Source organism: Protopterus annectens, chromosome 3.part0, assembly GCF_019279795.1.
Source record: "Protopterus annectens isolate FY-2018-M chromosome 3.part0, PAN1.0, whole genome shotgun sequence".
Classification (NCBI taxonomy): Eukaryota; Metazoa; Chordata; order Ceratodontiformes; family Protopteridae; genus Protopterus; species Protopterus annectens.
Window position 1 is genome coordinate 1,179,254,265 of NC_056731.1, and position 27,753 is coordinate 1,179,282,017.

A 27,753-nucleotide genomic window follows, 5' to 3' on the forward strand; every position below is an offset into this window, starting at 1 on the left:
GCTGCAGGATCTGAGCCCTATATATACACTTACTACATTTTTACTGATTAGTGATTGGATTCCTCCCCAACTCATCTCTATAACCTGTGCTGAGCTATGCAGCAGTGATTTCCAGTGCCCTGTACAGAAGCAGGCACCTAGAGTTGTAATTATCAAGGATAACACTGTGCTATTTTCTCAAGTAGCTAGCTGAGTCTAGAGCAGCTAGTTTGCCCACTGAAAAACATTATCCTAAGAGTGTTGCTTTACATCAGTGCTGAACCTATCATCCCAGCCCAAAAACTCAAAACTTGATTTCACCATCCCTCATAGATCACAAAAAACAGGATCCGCAGCCATGCCAGTCTGGTGGAAATGGGCATCTTGTGACAATGTAGCAATTGTCTCATGTTTACTGACAACCACTTTATTCTTAAACAGACTGACACAGTATGTGAAAGATGTAATTACCCAAAAAGTAAACTGAGGACAGTCCAGTACCAACCTACACAAAATGTAGTAACCAGAAACAGAACTAACCTAAAAAGTAAACTGAAATGTAATTACACTATGTCTTTGGAGACAAAGCTCTCACATACAAGCATTGTTATCTCCAAACAGGTTGCCAGTAACACACACTATGCCTACTCTGAATCAGTCTGAACACCTAACAAACCCATGAACCTTACAGAATTTTTCCAAGGCTAAATGCTTCCTATGCAGTGAAGGCATAGCTAAATTCCCCTCTCTCTCTCTTTCAGCTTTTCCCGGTTAGGGGTTGCCACAGCGGATCACCTTGTCCACTCATGATTGGCAGTGGAGTTTTACAGTGTCGAGTTGCCAGCACGGAAGGCGCACACATGCATGCACTCATGCCTAGGGCCAATTTTAGCATGTCCAATCCACTTGCAGCATGTATTTGGGGATGTGGGAGGAAACTGGAGCACCCGAAACCCACATGACCACAGGGAGGACATGCAGACTCTGCACAGAAGACACCCCAGCTGAATCCCCTCAAACTCTGAGAACACAGTGGCCTATGTGAAAGTGTTTATGGAAACCCTGTGCAAGCATATAAATAACTGCATAAAAACATCAGTACCAAACTGAAATAAACTTAGGACAAACTCCAAAAACAAGCCCTCTTGGTGGATCCCAGTATAAATTAGTTGTACAACAAAAGAAAGAAAATGCTATCCAAAAATAGAAAGAGCTATGCCCAAAAGACAAAAAGCTCCCTCATCAGTCTCAACAAGCACCTCACAGGACTAATCAAGTCCACCAAAGCCAACTTTTAGGCAAAAATAACCTCCCAGGCTAAGGAAAACCTTAAGGCATTTTTCAATTATGAATGCAGTTTTAAAGGGAACACCCAACAGTGTGCTGAACTAATAGTAAATGGAACATTCAATACTGAACCAAGGGATATAGCAAATTTGCTGGCCCATAACTTTAGCTCCAATTTCACCTCTCCCAGTTTCCCCCCATGAAATGCCTTCTATCATTTCTCCACCAACTAGCACTAAAGAACAGGTCCTCACTGCACTATACAGAGCTAAAAACACTGCATCAATGGGTCCTGATGATATCCCAGAATGTTTTCCAAATAGCTTGAAACATGACCTGTCAGGGTCACTAGAATATCTGTTCAACCACATCCTTCAGACAGGCTTCATTCATTGTGAATTAAGGAATGCAACTTGTCATCCTTCTGCACAAAGGTGGACCAGAAATATGCACAGGGAACTTCAGACACATAAGTTTGACTAGTCTTATATGCAAGGCCATGAAAAGAATTATTGTGTACCTGATAAACAAAGACATAGAAATCTTCAAACACTGGCCCCATCCCAGTTCAATTTCGTCAAGGGCAGGTCATGCCTTCTAAACTTGGTGGACTTCTAGAAGTTCATTAGAGCCATGGACAAGGGCAAAATGGGACATTGGCCTTGTCCTGGCAAAGGCATTTGACACGATACCTCACTTAGTATTGTAGGCAAACTCACAAATTTAGGCATAAATCTCTGTTCCCCCTGATGTATAGCCAAATGGCTCACAGACAGGACACATGACGTTAGGGTGGGGGAATCCAGCTCCACCAAGAGGCCAGTTACTAGTGGTGTCCCACAGGACTCAGTACTGAGACCTCTCCTATTTGGAATATGCTTCTTTGAAGTCAAGGCAAATGTAGTGAGCTTTTGGCTGAGCAAAGTTGCTGATGACTGCAATCTGGGTACAGTCATTGAATCCCCCAAAGATATAGGTATCCTCTAGGAAGGTATGACACAGACAAATAACTGGTGCCAGAACCATGGTCTAAAACTCAATGCAAAAAATGCATAATCATAACTTTTGGGAAGATGACGACCCCTGCAAATTACAACAGCTCACTGTTATTGCCAAACTACAAACCTCTCCCCTATCTCGACCTGTGTTAAAACCCATTCCTAAGTTGGCTTTTGGTTGTTGATATTAACGTTTTTGAATTTCCGTGTTCGACAAAAGTGCAGTCGACGGAGTTCAATTCGAACATGATAGTAAACAGATAACACTCCCCTAAGAGTAGACCCAGTGGTAAGAGACTTGGGAACTCAGGTTGATGATAACCTGAATGTTGATCACTGTGTGTCTGGGATAATGAGAAAATCCTTCTACGTGGCACAACTTATAAGTAAGGCCATAGCATCCAGATCTAATATCATAGTCCCACTATACTCAGCCCTCATTAGACCAATAATTGAGCACATTACCCCTTCATAATATACCTGACTGGGTATTTACAACAGCTGGAGCAGCCACAGAGGTTTCTCACTAAAAGAACACAGGGTGTAAATAACTTTCCTATGAGGACCTCCTCAAAGCCCTGTCCCTGTACTTGATCTCCCACAGATTACTAAGGGGCGATCTATGCCTAACCTACAAGGCATTCTCCAATCCAGCCCTGATGGATCTGCTGCACATTCACAAAACAAATAGCATTAGAATTACCTGATCTAAGGATCTAAACCTCATCTGTGGCATAAACAAAACATGTCGCAGGGACAGGTATATGTCTCAGAGAGTCCCCTTCTCTGAAACAGACTCCCATTCATGTGAAATAGAGCTCTTCCCTAAGCCTATTCAGATGCAGTTTGGACTATTGGATGGGAAATCAGAAATTCACCCTGGCTTGTCACCTGTGGCCTTTACAGACATGGACAGTTCAGAGATGCGCTGAGACACAAGCATATACCAAACCTGTTCTAGCCCATGGGTATTGATAATTGGGAAAACTGGGGCATGAATAGCTAGGCTTAAAAAGTATCTAGGGCTATTAGCCTTGTAAACTCCTATGAAATCTATGATCTGTTTAATAAACATCTTTCATAATCAACTTTGGAAGACAAAAACTTTTATTGTTATTGCTGCAACTTCCATGAAAACTTTTATTATTGCTGTTACCTCAGCTTAATACACTGTAATAAGATCCTGCATAAACCAAATGCAGTGCTGATTAATATGATAGCTTTATAAGTGGTTCTTTAATATTTACTGTTGTTTCAGCCTTTTATCTGCAGGTGGAGAAAACCGTCGCACAGCAGATGTTGTTGCTTATGGCTTTGCAAATCTATTTATTTTGGACAAAAAGGATCTCAATGAAATCTTGGTTCACTACCCAGACTCCCAAAAGCTCCTTATGAAGAAGGGAAAGTAAGTTCAATTACTACTTCTTTTGCGATCATGTTATGGTTTTATTTCCATTTAATGTAAAAAAACAATGTTCTAAAATAAATATAAATAAATAGTACACTTTATAAAAATAAGTTGCTCACTCTACATGCACCCAGTTCTTATTATGGTAATCAGTCCTATTAATTTTGATGACTTAATTAACCAACTGATACATGTAATATTAGTTTTGATGTCTTACAATGTATTTTATGTTGTAGCTTACTGTTATTATTACAGTAACAAGATGACAGTCTTTAAGTAAATTTCTATAACACAGCAATCCAGCTCTTGTGGTCCAGCATCTCACTCTAAAGCCATCAGTTAACCAAGATCTAGCTGTGTGTGTGTGTGTGTGTGTGTGTGTGTGTGTGTGTGTGTGTGTGTGTGTGTGTGTGTGTGTGTGTGTGTGTATATATCTTAACCACTAGTAATTGCACTGCCACTCAACATACTATTCCTAACTGGGGGGAAGTGGATTTGTGCTTTTTTTGTTATGTAGTTTGATAAGTAAGAAGAAGGCAATGGGGGTTCCGGCAAGTAGATCGCGAGACGAATGCCCGCGAGGTACAACATTGAAAACAGAAGGCCGCAGCACCGCTAGACTGCAGAGTGGTGTGGCCGAAAGAGAGATACGCTGTGGGAATCCACAATGGTGGGAAAACCGACAAACAGAGGCATCCCCTAAAGCAAGTACGCAGGCTGCCACCCAACAGTGAAAACAGACGCGCTACACAGCCGAGCAGCAGAACAAGGCTAAAATGGACACCGAGCAGCAGAACAAGGCTAAAATTTACACATTTAAAATATAAATGCAGCATACCTTTTGTGCTCCAAGTCCACACACAACCCGTACATCAAACCATGCTGGGGAAGCTGACAGTAAAACCCAAAGAAGCTGCAGCCGCAGCAGAGCGTACGTACATGCGCATTGTCCAAACAGGCAGCAAGAACACCACAAGCATCCCTGCCAATACCCCCTAACAGTTTATAATGGCACAGACAGCCCAGAACTGTGCAGAATATGGGTAGCCCAAATTGCACATACATATGGCCATCTGTCACTGTAGTGGAACAGCAGAGCGGAGGTTGAAAAAAGTGACAGACATTTGAGTTTCAGACTTCATACCCCTCAGAAAGTACATGCTACTGCAATACCTGTTAGTTTAACACCAGCTAAGCGTGTCACAGCATGATGGACACAGTGTCCCTGTGTGTACCACTGTTGGGAATGGCTTTACCACATGACCAACCCAAAGAGGTGGAGAGGCATGCCTGCAACAGACAGTAACTGTTCTGCCAGAGCCACCCTAGTGCAGTGGCAGGTGGGAACATGCCAACCTGGGCAAGCACAGACTACCAACCCAACAGCAGGAAAGAAACATTGTAGAATGGAACACTATCATGCAGGGGTAGCAACTCACCTCCCAGTCCACAGCAGCATGTGTGTATTGCGGGGGCCGCCAAACCCATCCAATGGTCGCTGCAGCTGGGGTACACAAGTATGCAGGCCCATGTAGGCAGACAAGGGTGCAACACAGGGAAACCTCCCTATGTAACCTCTGTCACTGAAACTGAGACTGGGCCCCACACCCTGACTGGCTGGCAGCAACAGCTGGGAGTTAAAGGAGACCTGTGCAGTACATGTAGAACCTGTGGTGCAAGCAAGCTGTGTAGACTCCTACCAGACTACAATCACTTGTCAACCCCACGGCTGTGTGAACTGCATATAGTGAAACCCTAGCAGACCAGGCAGTCAGAGCAAGGTGGAGTGTAGACAGCTGCACAGGGCCACTGTGGTAGGCAGTGCTACTTCAGAGGGTACAACACAAGGTGGTGTACAGCAACTAACCCAACGTCTGATAGTGACTTGTACCGGAGTCGTGTCTACATCCTGTTCCCTGCTACACTGGCTGTGATGGATACCAAGAGGCCATCAACATGTGGCATTACCATGATGGAATCTATGTACCTGTATAGCCCTGGTCAGCTTGGCAACAGATACAGAACAGTGCTCAGCCAACAGGGCAAACCAATGCTGGTAGTGGAGGGATACCTCTACCATTTGGAGCATGAAGCACCACCTAAACGGTACTGGGCATGTATTGAGTGGAGAGTAAAGGCCTGCAGAGGTTGTACCATCACTGTTCACCAGGATGACGGGGAAGAACTGCTGAAATCACTGCCACACCAGCACGGCCCAGATGCAACAACAGCCCAAGTGGCTACACTGTGAGCAGAACTGCGGCAGGGGGGCGGTAACCGACAATGACCTGCCAAGCCTGGTAATGTAGAGTGTCCTAAGCACAGCGGATGACAATGTACTACAAGAGATGCCTTGCTATGCCATCCTGCATTGTAGAATAACCAGGGTACGGCAGAGGGCCTGGGCATCCATGACCACACCTCCAGTAACACTTACAGATATTGATGTCAGCCAGTATCCACTCCATAGTGGCGGCTTTATCCTCCGTAGAAGGTCTGATATGGATGGGACTGATTCCTTAGTTCTACTTACTACATCACAGAATCTGACAGATCTGTGCAGGTCTGACATCATTCTTGGAAATGGCACCTTCCCCACATGGGCCGATATATGTCATCAGCTGTATACATTACATGGATGTATTGGCACTCCCACATCAGCAAGGATCATCCCCCTGATGTACTGTCTCATGACACAAAAGTCAGAGTCTGCATACAACAATATGTGGGAGATACTGAAAGGTATGGCCGCAGAACAGGGATGCACCTTGGCTCCACAGTATTATTATGACTGATTTTGAGAAGGCAGCGATCCATGCCAGCTGTAAGGCATTCTCTAAGAGTATTCTGAAGGGGTGCCTATTCCATTTTGCACAGATCATTTGGCGCCAGATCCAGCATCACCACCTTGTGGCCCTCAATGGTACAGACACTGCTTTCTCATTTGCCATCCGCAAGCTGATTGCGTTGGCATTCCTACCACTGGACGATTTTATCCCTGCATTTCTGGACATTGTGGCTACCTTATCAGACTGTGCTCAGCCTATAGGTGTATCTCTGGACCATCATTATGTGCAAGGTCGACCACAGAAGTATGCATCCCGCTGCTCAGCACAGCAATGCCTGCCATTGTCCTACCCTTTGAAGTTTTGGAATGTGTGTGATGTCTCTGACATGGACTTCCTGCGGACTAATAACCAGGTGGAGGCATGGCATCATTGGCTGAAGGTGTTACTGGGACCTACAGTGCAGCTGTCTGACCTTCTCTCTGTTCTGAAACAGGAACAGAACCTAACAGATACCCAATGGGAGTCTCTTTTGAGGGGGATGCCTGTGACACCGAGTAGGAAGACTATTGTTAGGGAGCGTCACCTAAAGCACATCTTGCAACATAAGTGTGACTACAGTGAGGTGCAGGATTTCCTACGTGCTGTGGCACATTTCTACAAGTTGTGATTATATCTGGGTTTAGTATGCACCAAGCACTACACACATCACTTTACATATTGTGTTAATAAAGGCTTTGCCCACAGCACACAGGTTTCACATTACCACTTTCATGCCCACTTGGCATCCTATGACAGCCACATGTTCAACTGACAGTCACACATGGTGATTTCTGGGGGGGGGGGGCGTGCAGAGTGTATCACTGTGGGGGTTTGCATCTGCCACCTGTGGTTAGGGTGCAGGGGGTTCCTCTATTCCCACAGGGAATTGTCCGTAGGCATTTGTCACTGCAGCTAAACTGCCAACCTGCCATGTGTCCACATCCAGCTATCTCACAGGGGGGTGTCGCGCCGCCAAGGCGCCTGAACCCAAGCAATGGAATGCACAATGACTGCTGTCTAGGAGTGAAGGAGGTTGGAAGAAATATGTCTCAACATATTAGACACATGTATAAAGGAAAGTAAAAAAATGACATAACATCAACTATACTTTCTTCCATGCTATGCTGGAAACAGACATGATCAGTAATGACATGTACAGGGCCTGCAGAAAAGAAATAAATGCATTACATACAGTTATGCAAATTCATTTTGGAGGAATGTTCCTTTCATGACTGATTCAGCTGCATTCAAACTGGGATTGTGTTACACAGTTTTAGCTTCCATGGTAAAGTCAGAAATATGTTCATTTAACTACCACCACAGATAATTTGATGAACAGTAAATGTCAGGGAGACAGCAAAATGAGGTACAGAAATTCCTATACAGACAAATGGGTGGCCCATTCAGTTTAAATGAAGACCCCATTGTCCCACCCCCACTCAATGAAGTATCAATCCTAGTTTTTCTAAGCAATTAAGATGTTCCTATTGTAAGCCCAGTTTCTTCTTTTGTCCATTTTAGTCTATCCCATCATGACATAAACATTTTACCATTTTTTTTGAATAGCTGTAATTAGTTGACTGTCTATTTAACTAAATGCAGTTCAAATGGGATAGACATTCAATGAGTACGCTCATACTTATTGTTTTCATAAATGATTGATTGTACTGCAGTTTGAAGTCATCTTCATAAAGATACTTATTTTTTACCCCAGAAGAATCAGTCTCCCATTTCAGAAATGCTTAAATGATTTTACTTAAGGAATTCTGCAACTCCAGAATTGGGATTCTTTTTTGTCTTTGGAACAGTTCATTTGTTGGGAGAGTCCATTTGTTTCTTCAGCTTTTGATTTATTTTCAAAAGCTTTGATTTTTTTGTAAATGTCCGTGTCTGCGTGTGTATGCACACTTGTGCAAATGACCAGATAATATAGTATGTACCTTGTTGTGAACCCTAAGTGGTACTGCGTGTTGATCCAATGCATGATTATTTCTTCCAGTGCTGAGTACAGAGTCATTTAATAAACAACCTCAGGGCTTGTATTCATTTATCAAAACAGCATCTATGGCACTAAAAAGAATGCATGCAGTAGCTCTGAATGCCAAAGTGTTTAAATTCCTATTTGTTAAACAATATACAGTGAGATCATTGAGTCGCTGGAATAATGGAGAAGACAGTGAGCTAGTTTTGTATTTCAAGACCTTCACTCTTACCATTATCTTTTATTATCCTATAGAAACGAGGATCATAGGAAGTTACTAGGCTATTGGCCCTGAGGCCCTTACAAGCCTAGCCAAGAATTTAGCCCATGTTCCAACAAGTCAGCACCCGATGCCCCTGTCCAGCTGGGACATAGGTGGAATCCCAGGGGTGTATTTTCTCTTCCCCATCCAGTTATCCAGGTTTCACTTAAAAAGGTTTAATGAGATACTCTGCTTTACGTGAAGAGGGAGTCTATTCCACAAAAGGAGGAGTCTCTGGGACACAAATCTGTCCCACCAACAAGTCCTATTGATGTCACAGACCAGGTTGAGGTCGTGTGTGGGTTACTCAAGTGGAGCTTGACTTGCGGATATGCAGCAGTCCCATCAGGGCTTGGTCTGAGATTGCTTTGTATGCCAATCACAGGTCACCTCTGAGGAGTCTGTAAGAGACTCAGTAGAGGGACATCGCTTTTAGCCTATATGTGTAGGGTAGATGTTTGAGGCCCTGGATTCTCTGGATGAGGAACCTCTGTGGTCTCTCCAGCTGCTGCATGTGCTTCGTGAGGTACATGCCAAAAGGAGGCATTTTATTCAATAATGGGTATTATAAGGGATGAATAAAGGGATGTTATGACCACATTGTCCCTGGATGAGATATCCTTACTAATGAGGTGGGCCATGTAGAAAGCTTTCCATACAATGGAGGCAATATGGTGGTCAAAAGTCAGTTTGCTATCAACCTGGATGCACAAGTCCCTCACAACTGATTGCATACTTAATGCCTTATTATCAATGTGATAATTTGTAGGGGTGTCACTCTCCCCAAACGGGATGATGATACATTTTTTGGCATTCAGTTTGAGGCCATGTTTCTGGTGCCAGTCATTTGTTTGGGTGAGCCCCGCTTGGAGGAAGTCCACATCACTAGGGGAATTGATGACAGCACCCAGCTTGCAGTCATCTGCAAACTTGGTCAGCCATAGCCCACTAGATTTGGCCTGCACCTCTGAGCAGTATATCCCAAACAGCAGAGGCCCCAAGATTGATCCCTGGGGTACACCGCTTGTTACAGGTCTGCTAATTGAGGTGGCTTCCCCTATTTTGACTAGAAAATAAAGATCCACTTTTAATTAGAGAAAAAGACTTATTCTTGCAGTTCTTGGCAGAAAGATTTTCATCAGAAGTTGTTTCAATTTAAGAGAATTTCAACAAATAAGAAACAGATAGCCCATGCCCACCATAGAAGTTTTTACTAGGATAGGCCACTGAATTTTCAAAGATGGGTGAATTAATTCAAGAATAAGTAGATTCGTACAGCTTCAGGTCATTCCATTGTGTAGCCATTATGAATATGCCTATAAGTTGGCCATTCTTCACTGCAACATCCTGTAAGTTTACATTAATAACATTAGTTTTTGTGATGTCACTACTGTTTTATAGGTTAGTAATACATTCTCATAAGCTCTTTATATATGCTGTCATGAAAATTAAATGGTTCTTCATAGTAGAGGTGTAGCTGTCTTTTTTAGCACTTGGATCTGGCCTCCATACTGATGCACCACCTGCCCAGAGCAAAAAAAAAAAAAAAAAAAAAAAAAAAAGAATAAAAAAAGTCCACTCGATGTACTGGCACTCTGAGCAGAAGGCCAGACACCAGATACATGCACCCTCTCTCCTGATCCTCAATGGAAGAGCAAAAAATAAATAAATAAGTCCGCTCCATCTAAATACACACACACCCCTCCTCCAACTCTTCATCAGAAGAGCTAAGTAAAAGAAAACAAAAACTTTTTATTGCTATTTTAACTAGAACAAGCTAACTGCTAGATCTCTAGCAATCAGCTTGCTACAGTCTACCCCATGCAAAGCACTATGCTCTGAGCTGCCTTTCTGCATGCTGGTATAGAAAGACGAATGCAGGAACTGCACTTCAAAATCATGACCTCTAATAAATTTGCCCTACCCTTGTTTCGCAACAGCTTCACAGATCATTTTCAGCCATGACCTGGGCCACAAAAGCAAGGTAAATACAGGACATATACAATATATATATATATATATATATATATATATATATATATATATAGACAGAGAGAGAGAGAGAGAAATAGAATGCACTGTATCTAGTCAAACAGTGTGTTTCTAGGATGTAGGACGAAACAGGAGTACTCAAAGAAAACCTATTTAGATATGGAGAAACAATCAAAAGTCCATACAGAAAGTGGCCAGAAGCCAGGAGGATACTCCAGACTCTGGATCTGTGAAGCAGGGACATTACCACTAATCCACCATGCTGCCACTAATTCACAGTGCTGTCAAAACAGGGTCTTGTGCATGCAGAGCCACTGTTAAACTTTCCTTCATGTATAATCTTTTATATCACTTGTAGAGTGTAAATCTCAGCCCTTATGTTTATCATGCAAAAGTTCCTCATGCAGTGCCCAGAAATCCTTCAAAATGCTTCTGTGGTTACTGGATCAACAGCCATGATCCTCATCAGCACTGATTCACATCAGCATTGTCTCTTTAACTTGACAACCATGATATCAAGTACTGTAACACCTCTTAGAAATTCAACCCAGGAATTTTTAGAAGAGAGACACAGGAAGCTCAGGATGGTGGCTTTTAAGATTACCCAGTCCAGGGATTGGCAGCAGCATCCCATGCATGTTCACATGCTAGTGCTGGAGTATCTAGATGCAAGATATAAGTCACACTCTCCTCCAGGTAAGTCTGCCCTAAGGCACTCTCCCAAGTGATAGGTAAAACCTCATGCCAGTCATAAGAGGAAGATAAAAGGCCTGCACTTGATGTACTCCCTGGCAAATATTTATGCAAACTGTTCCCAAGGTTGAGCAGGTACAGCATGCTTGAACTTGATCTACACTGTGAAGCAGATCATCAAATCTCTTAGCATGGGTTCAGTGGTCACATTTAAAAATGGAGACTCTTCTCCCCCAGCTTTCCTTCAAGTTCAACAGGGTTTGAGAGCCCAGATTAAGGAAGGTACAATGGTCCAACTCCACTAACAAGACTCACCAGACAGGCCAAGGCACTGGATGTTCACCAACTGTTTAGCATATGTCTTCATGGGTGAAGAAGTGCAACTTCAGGGACAATTCATGCTGCAAAATAAAGAGCTGCCCAGCTGCAATGGAAGATAGGTTGATGGATGGTGGGCCATCAGTTGAAGCATCTCTGATGAAGACAGAAGAGTTCCTTGTCTCTGTCAGCGGTACTGACACCTCAAACTGGTCACAAAGTCTGGTGCTAGATATCTGGATAGAGGTTCACTGACCACCAAGACTAATTACATTGGATGCCCCAGGTATGTGCAACTCGTGTAGGTCCCCCAGACCCATTCCTCCTTTGTCAATATTGGTAATATTGCATTGCTTAGATTACATAGGAACATCAGAAATTCCACCACCACATTCCTCTGTTCAAGGTATTGTATTTCACTGTGTGGTTTTGTATAGCTAGTATTCCCACACCTGATTTAGTTGTATTAGTCTGTTACAGGGCTTTACATATGGTTCTACTTAACAAGCTCAAATGACCAAAGGTTCAAGTCTTACAAGAACAAGCCCAGATGCTTGACTCTTGTAAGATCGATCTGGTCAAAAAAAACTGAATAGTGTTTGTTTTTACTGAGAGCCGGACTGTGTGGATTTACAGCACAGCAGAGATTAGGGTATTGGCCCTTTCCACACTGTAGTGAAATCTCAGAGTTGGAATATATATGTAGCACGGGGTGCAGGGGGGGACTTTTCTCCCTGCAAAAGCAAGTCTCTGGTGTGTTTTTTGTTGTTCAGTTTTATTAGTTTCAAGCATTTAAGCTCAATCTTGAAAGATTTAAGCATTAGGGCTTTTGAGCTTGTGAAGTGGAACCTTACTTACACATTTTTTGTACTTTGCTGTTTTCACAGATAATTTTGTCTCCATTACCACAACTGCACAACTGCCATTTCTTGTCAGATGATCTGATGCCCCTGAGAATGATGGTGGACATGAACTGGTAAAGTCCGAGTCAGGAAGCATGGTATGTGTGTTTGACACAGGGAATGTGACCTGCACAGTCCATTGACACAGCTTTGTGGCTGTGGATACCCAGGAAACACATACCACATAGACAGGATGGGTTACTGGGCACATCAGGCAGGGAGGTATGCCACCCCATACAGGACACATATTTGGATCTGCCAGTAGCTCTTTTGGGAAGGGAAGTCAATACTCTGGGTCTCACTGGACACGTGGTTACTACTGTTCCCCTGAAGTCGGTGTGTCAATGGATACAACCCAGTATATGTGCAGGGCCATCATGGACAACACCTGAATGCCACAATAGCCATGGCAGAGTTGGTCAGGTTGATATAGGTTGTGTGTGATGACTTCCACAATGGTACGGCCTGTTGTGGTTACCTGATGAGCATGAGGTGCCATTCTCAATGCTATTTTACCAGTATGTCTATTGGTGATGGCCAAGAAGGCCAAGGATAAGATGGACAATGATCAGGCAGCATTAACATGTCCACATCTATATTTGTTATTGAGTTATCTATACCCAGTAGACAACTTCCATGGGGTCTTGTCAGTCATGGCAATGGCACATTTGGTGAAGACCATCAAATTCAGTCATCCAGTATTCCAGTATCAAGTGAGGGGCTGTGGTACAATCTGTGCTACTCCTGGTAGAAGTAACAACCATGGGCAGGTGCGTGTATGAGATGTTCAACTGCCAACCATGCATGCCCTGGACTGTCCACAAGATCATCATACAGTGCTGCACCTACTGTTGAGGCTGTCTTCCAGTAGACACACAGTCTCAGAAGTTAAACGTGCCACCAGGTACAAGAAAAAACACCTGCACACCAACCACGTCCACGAAATGAATAAATTCACTCTTTTAGTGAATTTCACTCTTTTTTTTTTCTTGTACCTGGTGGCATGTTTACTTTCTAAGGTTGTCTTTTTGTCAAGTTTTATCATCGAGTGCTTTCGTTTTATCATCCATAAAATCAGATGCATATCATATAGCCCTCCACTTTCTTAAATAGTATATAAGAATATGGTGACCATCGAATTAAGTGTCATGTGATCATTCCTTATCATTCACAAAGTATGTATACAAACACACATATACACAAAGACTCAGTGTTAAAAGACTGGCATTATACCATAAAAAAACAATATTTAAAAACGTCTACATCCATATAATTTTACATTTACTACTTGATATTAATAAACATCATAAAGAAATATCATTAAAAATAAACTTTTTAAGTCAAATTTTAATTAAACCAAACCCAGAACAGTTTTATAAGTATTTACATGTATTAAAATACGAACATACCCTATCTAACCAGGGGTTTTAGTTTTAAGATTGGGGGCTATGCAAATGCCCTCATTCAATCCCGGGTGTCTATGGGGCTCTAGCCTTAATTGCCAGTTTAATTCCTGTCTTTCCAACTGTTTACCAGGCCAATGGTCCACTGTATTCAGGCACAATGAGGTGGAGGAGGTGAACCTGGATTTATCCACCCAATTGTCTGAAGAGGAAAATAATGAGATTATAACAGTTATTGAACAGCTCAATAAACCTGTAGTTATGATTATATATAACACCAGATCTTGACCCTAATTTTTGCTGTTTTTGTTGCACGAGGTATGAATTTTGTTGCAGGACAGCCAGCAAGTTTGATTAATGATTTATTGGACTTAAAGGTGTATGTGCGTAAATTGAATTTTAGTATTTTATTTAATGACACACAGTTTAACATGGACACCCATAGGATTCTAGTTTGTATAACCCTCCCTTGTGTCCCCTTTTGAGGTTGTTTGAAATACTTTGCGAGTTGGACTTGTGGGCTATGTTGGGTAGGAATGTAAATAAGGATGATGGGAATGTACGGAGTGATGAGGAAGAGATTGCATTTATAAAGGAAAATGATTTAAGAGCCATGAAGCCGGACAAGGGGTGGGGGGGGGGGGTATTGTCATTATGAGGCAAATTGACTATAGAGAACATTTTTTACCCATTGGAGGGTAATGCATATGAGCAATCGAGTATTTCTGAACTAAACTCCTCTTATCATAGAATTAATAACCAGCTGAGGGACATTTTCATTGAATGGCGAATCACTTTGTATGAGTTCAAATTTTAAACATGGTAGCTCCCAAGTCCCGATTATTTCCGGGGTCCCTAAGATTCATAAGTCTATTGAAAAACCTCCTATGAGACCTATAATGGATGAGCATGGATCCATTACAGTAGCATGTGCTCAGTTTGTGGACCTCAAACTTAAAAATCTACTAAAGGACGAACAACATCTGTGTAAGGATTCATGGGACTTCCTAAATAAAATGAACAATGTTGTATATGCCGAAACAGATTTGCTGGTTACCATTGACGTCCGTGACCTATATACAATTATACCACATTCCATAGGGTTGGAATGGATGCAAGAATATCTGGAGAGAAGGGGTGTAGACCAGGTGTGTGTCAATAATTGTATAGAACTCCTGGAAATTATTTTGAAGAATAATTTCATTTATTTTGAAGGCAGGATATATAGACAAAAAGAAGGGGTGGTGATGGTATCCTCTGTGGGCTCTTTGCTGGCCAATATAGTCATGCTTCAATGGGAATTTCTGTATATCCTTGCTCATCCTTATAGGGATTGTATTAGATTATATTTGCGCTATTTGGATGATTTTTTTTTATATGGAGGGAGGAGAAAGCAGAACTACTAAACTTTATGGACCATATTAACCATAGTACACAGTTTCTGGTATTTACACATTCCTACCCCAAGGAAAGGATGGCGTATTTAGACATTTTGATAGAAAAGGATAGCACACCATGTAAGTATGTTGCAAGTGTGTTTAGGAACCCCACATATTCAAACATGTTATTGCATTTTTCTAGCTCACAGCCTTACAAACAGAAATGAGCTGTAATAAAGGGGCAACTGGTTAGGGTGGCACATATGAGTTCTTTAGATAGGGATTTTATTAAAGAATGTGATGTTTTAATGGGAATGTTTTCTAAAGGAGGCTACCCCCTGACTATGATCCAAGAACTCATAGAAGAAGTTAAGGTGAAGAGGCAATTAAGAAGGTATTTTAACCCTATACTACAGCTGGATAAAGGAACGATCAACACAATATTGAATGTAAAAGATAACCATAATAATAACAATAAAAAATACACAAGAGCCTTGGTAACACCCATCAGTGTAGAGAGAGTTCAAAAATTAGATGGATTTTAAGGAAAAATTGGAATATTTTGAGGGAGAATAGTAGTATCATGGATATATTGGGAGAAAGTCCTACTATAATTTATAGAAAGGGATATAACAAAAAAACATGTTAGAGATGAGACATAAAGCTTTGGTTTCAAATCCAAGGATTTCATCTTACAAGGCAAATACAACTGTGATACTGTGGGAGTTATTTACGGAGCTCATTGCCAATTATATTAATGGAACATAAGCTCTGAAACCATATTTATGGACAATTGTATGAAGTAAAAAAGAGAAAAACAACTAATGCCCTGTATAGACATGCGGAACAGCATAATGAACATTTTTTTTTAAATTTAGTGTGTTGGAAAGGGTGGAAAAAAATCTACGAGGAGGGGGGTCCCTGGTCTACCATGTTGGAAAGACAGGAGTTAATCTGGCAATTAAGGCTGGAGTCACAAAGACACCTGGGATTGAATGAGGGCATTAGCATAGCCCCCATCTTAAAACTAAAAGCCCTGGTTAGGTACGGTATGTTCATATTTTAAAACATGTAAATACTTCTAAAACTGTTCTGGGTTTGGTTTAATTGAAATTTGACGTAAAAAGTTTATTTTTAATGATATTTGTTTATGATGTTTATTAATATCAAGTAGTAAATGTAAAATTATATGGCTGTATACATTTTTAAATATTGTTTTTTATGGTATAAGAGTCTTTGTGTATATATGGATGTGTATACATACTTTGTGAATGATAAGGAATGATCACATGGCACTTATTTTGAGGGTCATATGATTCTTATATACTATTTAAGAAAGGGGAGGGGTATATGATTGGTATCTGATTAAGTTTTATGGATGATAAAATGAAAGCGCTTATATCATTAAAGAGTGAATTTGTTCGTTTCGTGGACATGGTTGGTATGCGGGTACTTTTTCTTGTACCTGGTAGCACGTTTACATTCTAAGTGTGTCCTTTTGTCGAGACACACAGTCTCACCATTACTGCCCACAGTACCTCACACACACACACACACACACACACACACACACACACACACACACATGCTCACATACTCTCTGCATTCACACATCTCCCTGTGAAGGATACATGTACTCCCCCAGCTGTGCAGATGATGATAACTTTGCCCTGTGCATTGTTATTTGGATCATGTATGTTTGTCCCCTTTATTTCAATGTTTCTTTATTAATGGCCTTACTATGATCCTCCCTGAATTACTTATTACTGTATATGTAGATCACAGTTGTTGTTGTTGAAAGCTAGACAAATTTTCCCAAATAACTCGTAAAGAACTGCAAAAGGATTTTAGCTCCCCTTGCAACTACTCCCTGACTAGTAAGCTGATAATCATTTCCAGCAAAATAGTATTTATGATCTTCTGAACACCCAAGAGGCTAAAATACACTGCCCTATAAAGCATGACTGTTACCTAGGTCCCACAACACCGATATCTGGGAGTTTGGCTTGAACCTACCCTGTTGGTGTTACACAGTAACGGCTATAGACAGTGTTTAATCATCTTACTCTAAGCTACAAACTGCCCTACCTTCTAACCTAAAAGACCAAAAATACCTTTGCCAACAGTCTTCTAATCCCAAAATAAGAATACAGCCTCCCCTTATAGTTCTTAACTCATCATAAATACAAACTTGCTTCAAAGTACAGTCAGCCCAATTTGCAGATCCATCTTAGTAGCGGATTAGAAACAACATCACTCCATTTTACTACAATGTTCAGATAGTAAACACATTTCCAGAAAAGCAATATCATCACCACAAATAAAAAAATACAAAATACACAAAATGTGAGCAAAGTATCTTGTTTCCTCTTCAGTATAACTATATTAGTGTAAGTATTCTTACAAGAGCTGTCCATAGTAACATCTGCAGATTGCAGATATAACCTATCATATGAAACCACATATTTATTTTTATTTTATCCTTTACAAATTATTATAAAGTGGTTACAACTTCGATATAGCTTAAAGATTTGATTGTTTGTATAACATGCTTTCCCATCCTATAAATATGCTACTTGTACTGACTGTGGTGTCTGACTGCCTTTTTCTGACCATAAACCATACAGGAAACAAGATCAACAGTATATATTTTTTTATTTCTTTTAGTAAATTTCAGCTTTATTTTGTTGTTATTTTCATTCATAATTTGTAATCTTTATACTTCCATACCTTCAGCTGTACTTTGAGCTGACGTGATCATTTTTGATACCACACAATTCTGCCTGTTATCAGTAATTCATGCAAGTCACTAAACCCATGCCTGAGGATACAGAATCATCACGTCCATGGTCAAAGGCCAAGTCAACACTGTTTACCATGATTGTGTGTAACAGTCCCAAGGCTCATTTAGAATGCATCCAGCCAGGCCAGTTTGCGCAATGAGCAGCTGCTTGTCATGGCCATAGTAGGGACCTGTGAGGAGATCATGTGAGACCAACCGGCAGCCAGACTAAAGTACAGGCAGCTGTTGTACACATTGCCCATGCACAAATGTCTAATGTAGTCATTGCACAATCACTCACACAGATGGCAATACTAATGTGCTGAATTATTGGTGTGACTCAACTAAAACCTACTAGAGATGCTTACCATCCAACCAAACACCCTATTCATGGGTGACTTTAGCTTCCCTGTATAGACTGGGAAACTTACACTGCCTCAGACTTACAGGCACAGCACTTCCTGGACTTTATTAACACAAACACTCTATGAAATAGATAGTGAACCCTCACTCCAACCAGAGGATCGAACATACTGGATAAGGTATTCACCAACATGGTTGAGCATTCCACCCTCACTGGTGAGATTGGATCACAAAGTTGTCTCCTTTGAAGTAAAAATCAACCCAAAAAAACAGACACACCAGTAACAGTTGGGAACTATTCTAAGGCAAACTACATACTATTAAATGACAGTTGGTCAAAACTGAAGGCTTCCCCTAACCCAGAGACCACAGCTACCTATGCAGAATTATTCACAGAGTGCCTATACAAACTTATGAATGGCTGCATAGAGGCTGCTGCACCTATCAGACATAAACCCAAAACAAACACTAAAATCATACCCTACTGATAGAATCCTCACCTAAACAGGGTATATCTTCTTCTTCTTTCATCTTTTCCTGGTTAGGGGTCGCCACAGCGGATCACCTGTCCCCTCATGATTGGCAGTGGAGTTTTTACAGTGTCGAGTTGCCAGCCCAGCGCCCAACCTTCCACAGAAGGCACACACACAAAAAAAAACTCATGTCCAAAATCAGAAAGAACAACTCCCTTAAAGACGAGTGTTCTCTTATACAACTAAGCAAGAAACTAAGAGGTCTAGTTAAGTCCAACAAGACCAGCTACAAGTTCAGGATAGCCTCACAGATTAAGGACAGTCACAAGATCTTCTTTGTCTATGTCTGGAATCGTAAATATAACACACAGCAGTGTGCTGAACTGGTGATGAACAGTACTACCGTCACTGATCAAGGTTACATAGCAAATCTAATGGCTGAGAAATTCAGCTCAACCCCCCAACCCCCCCCCCCCAGCCAGCTCCACTAACTATTAGCATGGGCCAGGAGCTATCAGCACTCGCTAAAGACTAGAACCCCACCTCTATGGGTCCCAAAAACATCCCTGCGTGCCTGCTGAACATTTTAAAACACAACCACTTTTGGCCCTCTTCAACTGCAGCTTCAAAATACACTACATTGCAAGTGAATGGAGGACCACAACAGTCATTACCTTTTATAAGGGCAGACCATCAACTGACCCAAGGAACTACAGACCCATTAGTCTAACGAACCTAATATACAAAGCCATGGAATGAATTATCAAGGAAATAATAAACAAGGACATAGTCAACCTACAGACACTGGACCTATCCCAATTTGGCTTTGTTAAGGGAAAGTCATACCTACTTAACTTGGTAGCCTTCTTTGAAAGCCCAGTAGAGGATCACAAAGGCAATGGAGGAGGGTAAAACAGTCTGTACTGTGTATCTTGACCCAGCCAAGACATTTGAAACAGTGCCCTACTCATGCACTGTTGACAAGCTCTCTGAGCAAGGCATAAATCCCTACATAACTTACTGGATTGCTGGCTGGCTGATAGACAGGATACAAGAAGTCAGGATCAGGAGGTGGTGTATTGTCAATGTAGTAGTTTGCTGATATGGTCATCTTTCTAAAAGATGTTATGTTGCACTTTTTGGGCATTGAGTTTTAGACCATGACAGGTTCACAGGTTAGTACTAGGCTAACTTCCCTTGTGGGACATTTCAAGCCTATCCAAGTATCCCACGTAAGAACCAAACCCTGCACTTTGTCTCTGTAAGGTTAACACCTTAACTATTATACCAGCCTCCCTCCCTCAATGGCAACAGTTATCAGTTTGTGTCAAGCCTTCTTGATTGATATTTGTGGGGGGATTCAATGACTGCATGCAATTTGCAATCATCTACAAACTTGGTAAGCCAGAGGCTCTTGATGTTAGCCATGATATCAGAGAAGTAGATGTCAAACAGGAGCAGCCCCAGTAGAGAACCCTGTGGCACCCCACCAGTAACCAGCCCTTTTGTGGAGGTAAACTTCCTTATTCTAACTTCTAGGGTCCTGTCTGTAGGCTAACTGGTGATCCATTGAGTGATATAGGGGGGGGTTATACCTAATTTAATGAGCTTTTCTATAATATCTGTGTAGGGTGTTGAGCCAAATGCCTTGGCCAAGTCGAGGTAGTATGCACCATTTTGCCCTCATCTATTGCTTTGATGACCTTCTCAAAGTAGTTCACCAGGCTGAGTAGGCAAAACTTGCCCTTGACAAACCCGAACTGATTAAGGTCCAATATTTGTAAGTTACTTACTTATAGTTGGGGAATGGAATATGATTTGCAGCAGTGAAGATGGGTCTGGGGGGCCCAGAAGAGAAAATATAACAAAGGAGGGCAGATTTTTGAAGAAATTTATGAAAATATTTGGCATGGAAGATGAATTCAGTAACAGAAGTTCGGAGTGAATTTACATATTATTCCCATGATATAAAAACTGGGCTAGGCTAGACAGAATTTACAATTCACCAGAACATGTGCATTTAATTGACCGTCTCGATAAGTACCCAATAACTATTTCAGATCATGTGCCAATAATAACTAAAATAAAAGCACGGGGTAAAGATATAAACATGAGACACTGGCACTTTCCCACCTATCTGTTGAAAAGAGAGAAATTTAAGGAATGGGTAGTGGAGATTATTCAGGAGCTATTCAAGAGTGTAGAAATTACTTTTAAAAATATAGCTATGGAGTGAGATAAAATTAAGGTGGAGTTTAAAACATAGGGTGGAAATAAAAGAAAGGGAGCTATGGTTAAGAAGTAACAAGAATTATTTAGATGGACTGACAAATGTTAAAGTATTTCAGAATAGGGAGAATCTCACAGAACAAGAGGAGGATCAACTGCAGAATGCTAAGCAGAAAATAAAGGATTATCTCAACAATATACACAAGTTTAGAAAGACTTCTGTTAAGCAACTGTTTTTTGATAATAACACCAGAGCCCAAAAACTTTTAGCAGAATGTCTCAGGCAACAGAAAGCAGAAAGGGCTGTCACCAAGCTTAGGGAGCCTAAAATAAGGAAGGTAACAAGAGATCCTGTAGAGGTATTAGAAATATTTCAGAAATTCTATGAAAGTCTGTATAAAGCAGAAACATATGGAAATCAAGAAAATATACAAATGGGAATGTTTATGGAAGAATTAAATATGCCAAGTTTAGAGGTAGATGAGGTTCAACTACTACAGGTTAGGATAGGAAAAGATGAGATAAAAATTGTGATGTATAACCAATCTACAGGAAAGTCCCCAGGAATAGAAGGTATTCCTTTGGAAGTTTGGAAGCTAGGAGGGAAAAAAACTGATAAAGATCTGGAAGGTTTTGTTTAACAGAATTTTAAGAGGAGGAGAAGTACCAGCATCCTGGAAGAAAGCAGTGGTAACGGTAATCCCTAAAGAGGGTAAAGATCCATCAGATCTAGCTTCATACAAACCCATTTCAATACTTAACCATGATTATAAGGTGTTCATGTCTATTGTGGTGAAAAGAATGGCAAAAGTAATGCAAGTTTGATAGATCTGGATCAACGTGGTTTTGTGTAGGAGAGACAAACATTTGACAACATTAACAGAACATTGATGATACAAAGGGAAGCAGAATGTAAGAAAATACCATTGTTGTTGGTGGATCTTGATGCAGAGAAAGCAGTTCACAGAGTAAGCTGGGACTTTATGAACAGGGCAATGGAAGCATTTGCATTTCCTGAATAAATTATAAGGTTGATTAGGAGGATATATGAGGGCTCAGAGGTGAAAATTAAAGTAGGTGGAGTCCTCTCTAATAATTTCTGTTTGAAAAGAGGATCCAGGCAGGGGTGTCCTCTTTCCCCTTTGCATTATATTTAGAACCATTGGCAAAGAAAATAAGGGACTCAGAAATTCAAGGATAAAATTGGCATGGTAGTCAAGAAAAGCTGTCTCTATTTGCAGATGATATTATTTTATATCTGACAAAACCAGAAAAAAAATTGCAGTGTTGTGGAACATTTTGAGACAGTTTCAAATCTTTTCAAGACACAAAATTAATAAAGCTAAAACAAAGGCAATAGAGGTAAATTATGTACCCACACATGAAATGGTTCAGCAATATCCACATTTACAGAGGCATGATAAAATAAAGTATTTAGAAGTATGGATTAAAACTTATTCTGGTGTGGCAGCTAAGGATATGTGGGAAGAGACTAAATAAAGATAATACAAAAATTGAGAAAATTAAAGCTTTGTTATACGGATATGGATAGTAAGATACAAGCAGATAAAATGTTTTAGTCCCATTAGTCTTGTACACAGGTCAAGCATATTTTATCAACCAGAGGAGAGGTTATGGATAGCAATTAATAAAGAGCTGAAGGACTTATCTGGGAGGAAAAGATGACAAGACTCAAGTGGGATAAGCTGATTCTTCCAGTAGAACAGGGCAGATTGGGATTACCCGATTTGAAAGGGTATTTGAGAGCTACACAGTTAAGGTTCCTATACATAGCACAAGCAGAAAACTATAATTCAAAGTGGAAAGGGATGATGATGAAATGGGGGGAACCTCAAGAAGCAAGGAGAGACTGGAATTTTGGATGCAGGCCTTTAAGGAGAATAACAATAATCATACAGAATATTGTATTCATAAAGTAGCAGAAAGTATTCTAAGAACTAAACCAACACGGGAATGAAGAAAGGAGATTCTACTGATAGGGATGACTGCAGTTAGGGATATAGACAATAGACAAGAGGGGCTGGAATTTGTTGGAGAGAACTGGCAAGGGAACAAAGAAATTGGGAACAAATAACTAGAGAAAGAAAGATGATAGACTGGGAAGACACCAATAGTTTATTTGGACTGCAAGTTAGAGATTGCCTTCCCTATCAAGGATTGATATCAGAGTATAGGCAAAGTGAAAGAAATTGGGGGGGGGGCTCCTGAATGAAAGACCAGCTCTGGTAGAATTTTTAGTAGAATCTAGAACATAAGCTGCCATTAAAAAAGGAATGATTAGTAGACCATATAAAATATTGCATTATAACTATAAGAATCAATCAGAGGATGTTAAAAAGGATTGAGAAGACAGACTGGATAAGCAATTCACAAAGAAACAATGGGAGGATATATGTATGTCTCTCAGACATGCAACAAAATCTAGGAGATTTAGCATTTTTGCTTGGAAATGTTTACATAGATATTTTTATACACCAAGTAGACTCCAGAGAATTTTTCCTCAGGTAGACAGCAAACGTTGGAGGTGTGACTGGGAAGAAAGAGGTAACTGGGAACATATTTTCTGGGAATGCTGTAAGTTGGCAAACTTTAAAGATTCCCTGCAGGATGCATTGTCAAAGATGATGGGTGGGCAGATTGGTGTGACAAGGGAGATGATTTTTCTGAGTTATGATACAGAATCGGAATTGCCTAGACATGGTAAGGCCTTGCTGTGTTTAATTATGGTGGCTGCCAAAAAAGCAATTACTAGAAAATGGAAATCAAAATCTAAACCATCTGTACTAGAAGTAGTGAATATAACAACAAAGATAAAACAACTGGAACTGAGATATTTAGAAAAGGGTAGGCAAGCTACATAGGAAAAATGGGAGTTGTGGAAACAATACATACAGGGGGAGGAATGACATTTAAAAGAAGGGAGGACTTAAATGATCTATGTAATGTCTGACTGAAAATGACTGGGTAGATTATAAGTGATGTATAATGTTTGCAACTGGGAGTGTGTCAGTATGGTTTGTGATGTAAAATGCTTGCAACTAGGATTGTTTCAGTGTGGTTTGTTTTCATTTATATAAATGTATGATTGCTTATGTCATAAGTGATGGTTTAATAACAATGTTCCTTGTTTTTAAAAAGGCCAGGAAATTAATAATTTGTGTGATGTTGCTTAGTTTATATGATACATAACAATATATTTCAAATATAATGCAGTCTGATTACTTTTATATAAATGTAAGTTTGCCTATGGCACAAGTGATAATTTAATGAAGGTGTTAAAAAAATCAATCATCTTTTATTAGTACTGTGGCATCTTCCTTGGTGAAGGTAATATACATGCACAATACAAGGCTAATTCAAGCCTGAGACACACAATCAGTGAGATCTATAATGTCTCTCTTGATATAGTCTAGGGTGGTATATCTCAGGTAATTTACATTTACATGGGCTATGATGGAAACACACTGTTACCTGTGGTGCAGTGACGTGAGTGAATGTGTAATTTGACAAATCCTGACTCCAGCTAGGCAATTAACCGTTATCTTCTCCTTGTTCAGCATGGTTAGAGGGGTAGCAGTATGTCTTACAATGCAGTGCCCTATGACTATAGCAGTATGTCTTACAATGCAGTGCCCTATGACTATAGCAGTATGTCTTACAATGCAGTGCCCTATGACTACAGTCCTGAGAAGTGTGTTTGCTTGTGCCTGCCTTAAGGGCTTTGCATTTGGGGCTCCACTGAGTGTGGCTGCATGTGTGGTGTTAGTGTTGCTTTTGTTGAGTGTTTTTCAGTTTGCTGAGGATAATCTTTGCTGATGGGTGATTAAGGAGTTCTTTGTTGTTTTAGAAGATTCCATTTAAGTGCGTCAGAATAAGTTGGCCCATGTGTGTGTTTTGTGCAATGTGTGGTGAGTGTTATGTGCATGATATTGACAACCTTATGTCTGCTTGTATGCCGGAGTTTATCCTGCAGTAACACTGTGCATGTACACCTCTTGCATTCTGTATTTGTTACTCTGAGGATTAAGTGGTTGTCAGCAAACATGAGACAATCACTACATTGTCTGAAGATACCCATATCCACCAAGCTAGCTGCAGAGAAGTTAGGAAATTACATATCCATGTTGCCCAGTCCTCTAACTGGTGAGCCACAAAGGTGTGTCATATGGGGATTAACAGAAGGCTGTTATGAGTCTGGGGAGGGTGGAAGCAGAATAGGCTATAAAATACTAAATTCTACTAAATTTAGTGGCATTGCTATTCAACATGCAAACTAGCTGCTCGAAGCTTGTCAGTGAGCAAACTATTTACTCTATACTTACTGCATTACAGGGTACAGCTTTATGGGCAGTTTAATAGGGAAAATTTGCTTCTAGATGTTTGCAACTCTATAGGGAAGTAACACTGTAAGCAGCTTCTCATAAATGTGCTGAACTTTTACCAACACTGAAAATACTGAAAACTGACTAATGAGTCCTCTGGCCGACAAAGCAATTACGCCAAGAGCCTGTTTGTGTGCTTCTCAATTCAGATAAACCAGGCAAATACCTACTGCCACTAGAAGAAAATCACAGTCCTCCTAATTAAGAGTGTCCCAAGTGCAATGCTACCACAAACAAACTTAACTAGGTAGATAATCCCTTTAAAAGGCGATTTCAAGGCAGTCTAACAGCTACAACAGTGTGAAATGCACTTTTTACTAGTAAAATAGCAGTTAAGTACACAAATAAATCAAAGAATTAGCAGCAAATTGTTTAAATAAGTTAAAGAAGTGCAGTTTATCAAAGAAAAGAACTTTACTTTGCCTGGATGGCACTGGATGCAAGTAAAATTTATCAGGAACACAAGCTAGGACACCAAACTTTGTTGACCTCTGTGAAAAAGTGCACATAGACCAGTACTGAAAATACAGAAAACTGACTATGGTAATAATACTGATCTTTTAAGCAGGTAGGCCCAATGGACACACAGTCCCTTCTCAGGGGCAATCTATGAACAATGCATAGTCAAATGAATTGCTAAATCCTAACATGAGGCAAATGAGGTCTAAGGGAATCAAACCCTGCACTAGTGGAATTACAGCTCACTAGTGGACCAACTGCCAGTCTCATATGAGCAGTATGTGAGACTATCAAGGGGGCTTACCTTATAGTGGTGTCACAGAGGAAGTTGCATCAACTTCAGGAGTCCATAGCTGATTTACTGTTCGTGAGAGCCATAGTTTAGCTCATCTGTTGTGATACAGTTCAGCATGAGTAGAGTTTTAAAGAAATGCTTAATGGTAAAAAGGTACACTGCTCTATATGTCAGCAATTTAGACATATCTCAGCAACCTTTGAGACCAGGAGAATTTACCCTTCATAAAAGTTTGGATTCTTTTTTAGGTATTTCAGTTATTGTGCTTTCTAGTTCCCTCTACATTGTTAATGGCAGAGGGGATTTTATAATCAAAGGAGAAGTATGTTATCAATTGTATTCTGTACATATATTTTTAAATGCATGCAGTAACATGAAGAATATACCTTTCATATTTAATTCCAGGATGAGCAAGTGCTTAAAAAGCAATAATGTTGTGTCTTTCGGCTTTTCCCGGTTAGGGGTCGCCACAGCGGAACTCCGGTCCGCTAATGATTGGCAGTAGATTTTTACGTGTCGAGTTGCCGGCCCTCATGCACAACCTTCAACGAAGGTACACCCATTCATGCATGTCTCCACACAGAAGACGTTCTAGCTGAGAATCGAACCAGACAACGTCTTACTGTGAGGCGACAACGCTACCACACCACCATCACCACCGCAGCTTAAAAAGCAATAATATGTTTTGGAATTTTTATTTGAGTTATGTGATTTATATTTGACTACTATTCATTGATTTGTCCTTTTGTCACTTTGAACTAACAGCAATGACAAATATTAGGATTAATAACTACTCATCTTCTAAAAAAGAATGTTTCATTTTATTCAAATCTTTTGGAGAAGAATTCAACAGGACTGTGTGGACTAGCTGTTTTGTATAGGTCTTCTGCAGCATTTCAGATTTGTGCTAAGTATCTTATTTTTTATTGTTTTATATAACAAGCTGTGTTTTTTGCATATAAGTGGTTGAAGGTTTGTTTTCCAGATTCTGCTACATCTTTCTTGCAGTTTTTAAGGAAAGTTGCATATACAGTTTTACATACATACTGCTAAGCATTTGTACTTTGGAGTGAGAATTCTTATATTTTCCATGAACTTAAAACTATATTAAAGCATGGCATCATATAATAAGGTATGTGCAGGCCACCCAGGCATGTGACCTCTGTCAACCAGTTTGTGAAGGGTGTCTTCCTGCAGGGCATCTTGTAGATAATGCTGGATATGCCCTAGAGCACTGACTCATGACACCAATTAGAAATTCTCATAATCAAACTGACTATGGTTACAGTCATGCTCTATGACAAACTAAAAGCATCACT

The 27,753-nt window shown here is 40.5% G+C and overlaps 1 protein-coding gene across 1 annotated transcript in view; it reads left to right on the forward strand.

Moving 5' to 3' along the window:
• The window catches only part of CNGB3 (cyclic nucleotide gated channel subunit beta 3), an 812,110-nt gene that overhangs the window by 713,843 nt on the left and 70,514 nt on the right, over window positions 1–27,753 (forward strand). The window contains exon 16 of the mRNA XM_044065779.1: window positions 3,523–3,669. Within this exon, the coding sequence (XP_043921714.1) occupies window positions 3,523–3,669 (147 nt within the window). The remainder of the gene's footprint in view (window positions 1–3,522; window positions 3,670–27,753) is intronic.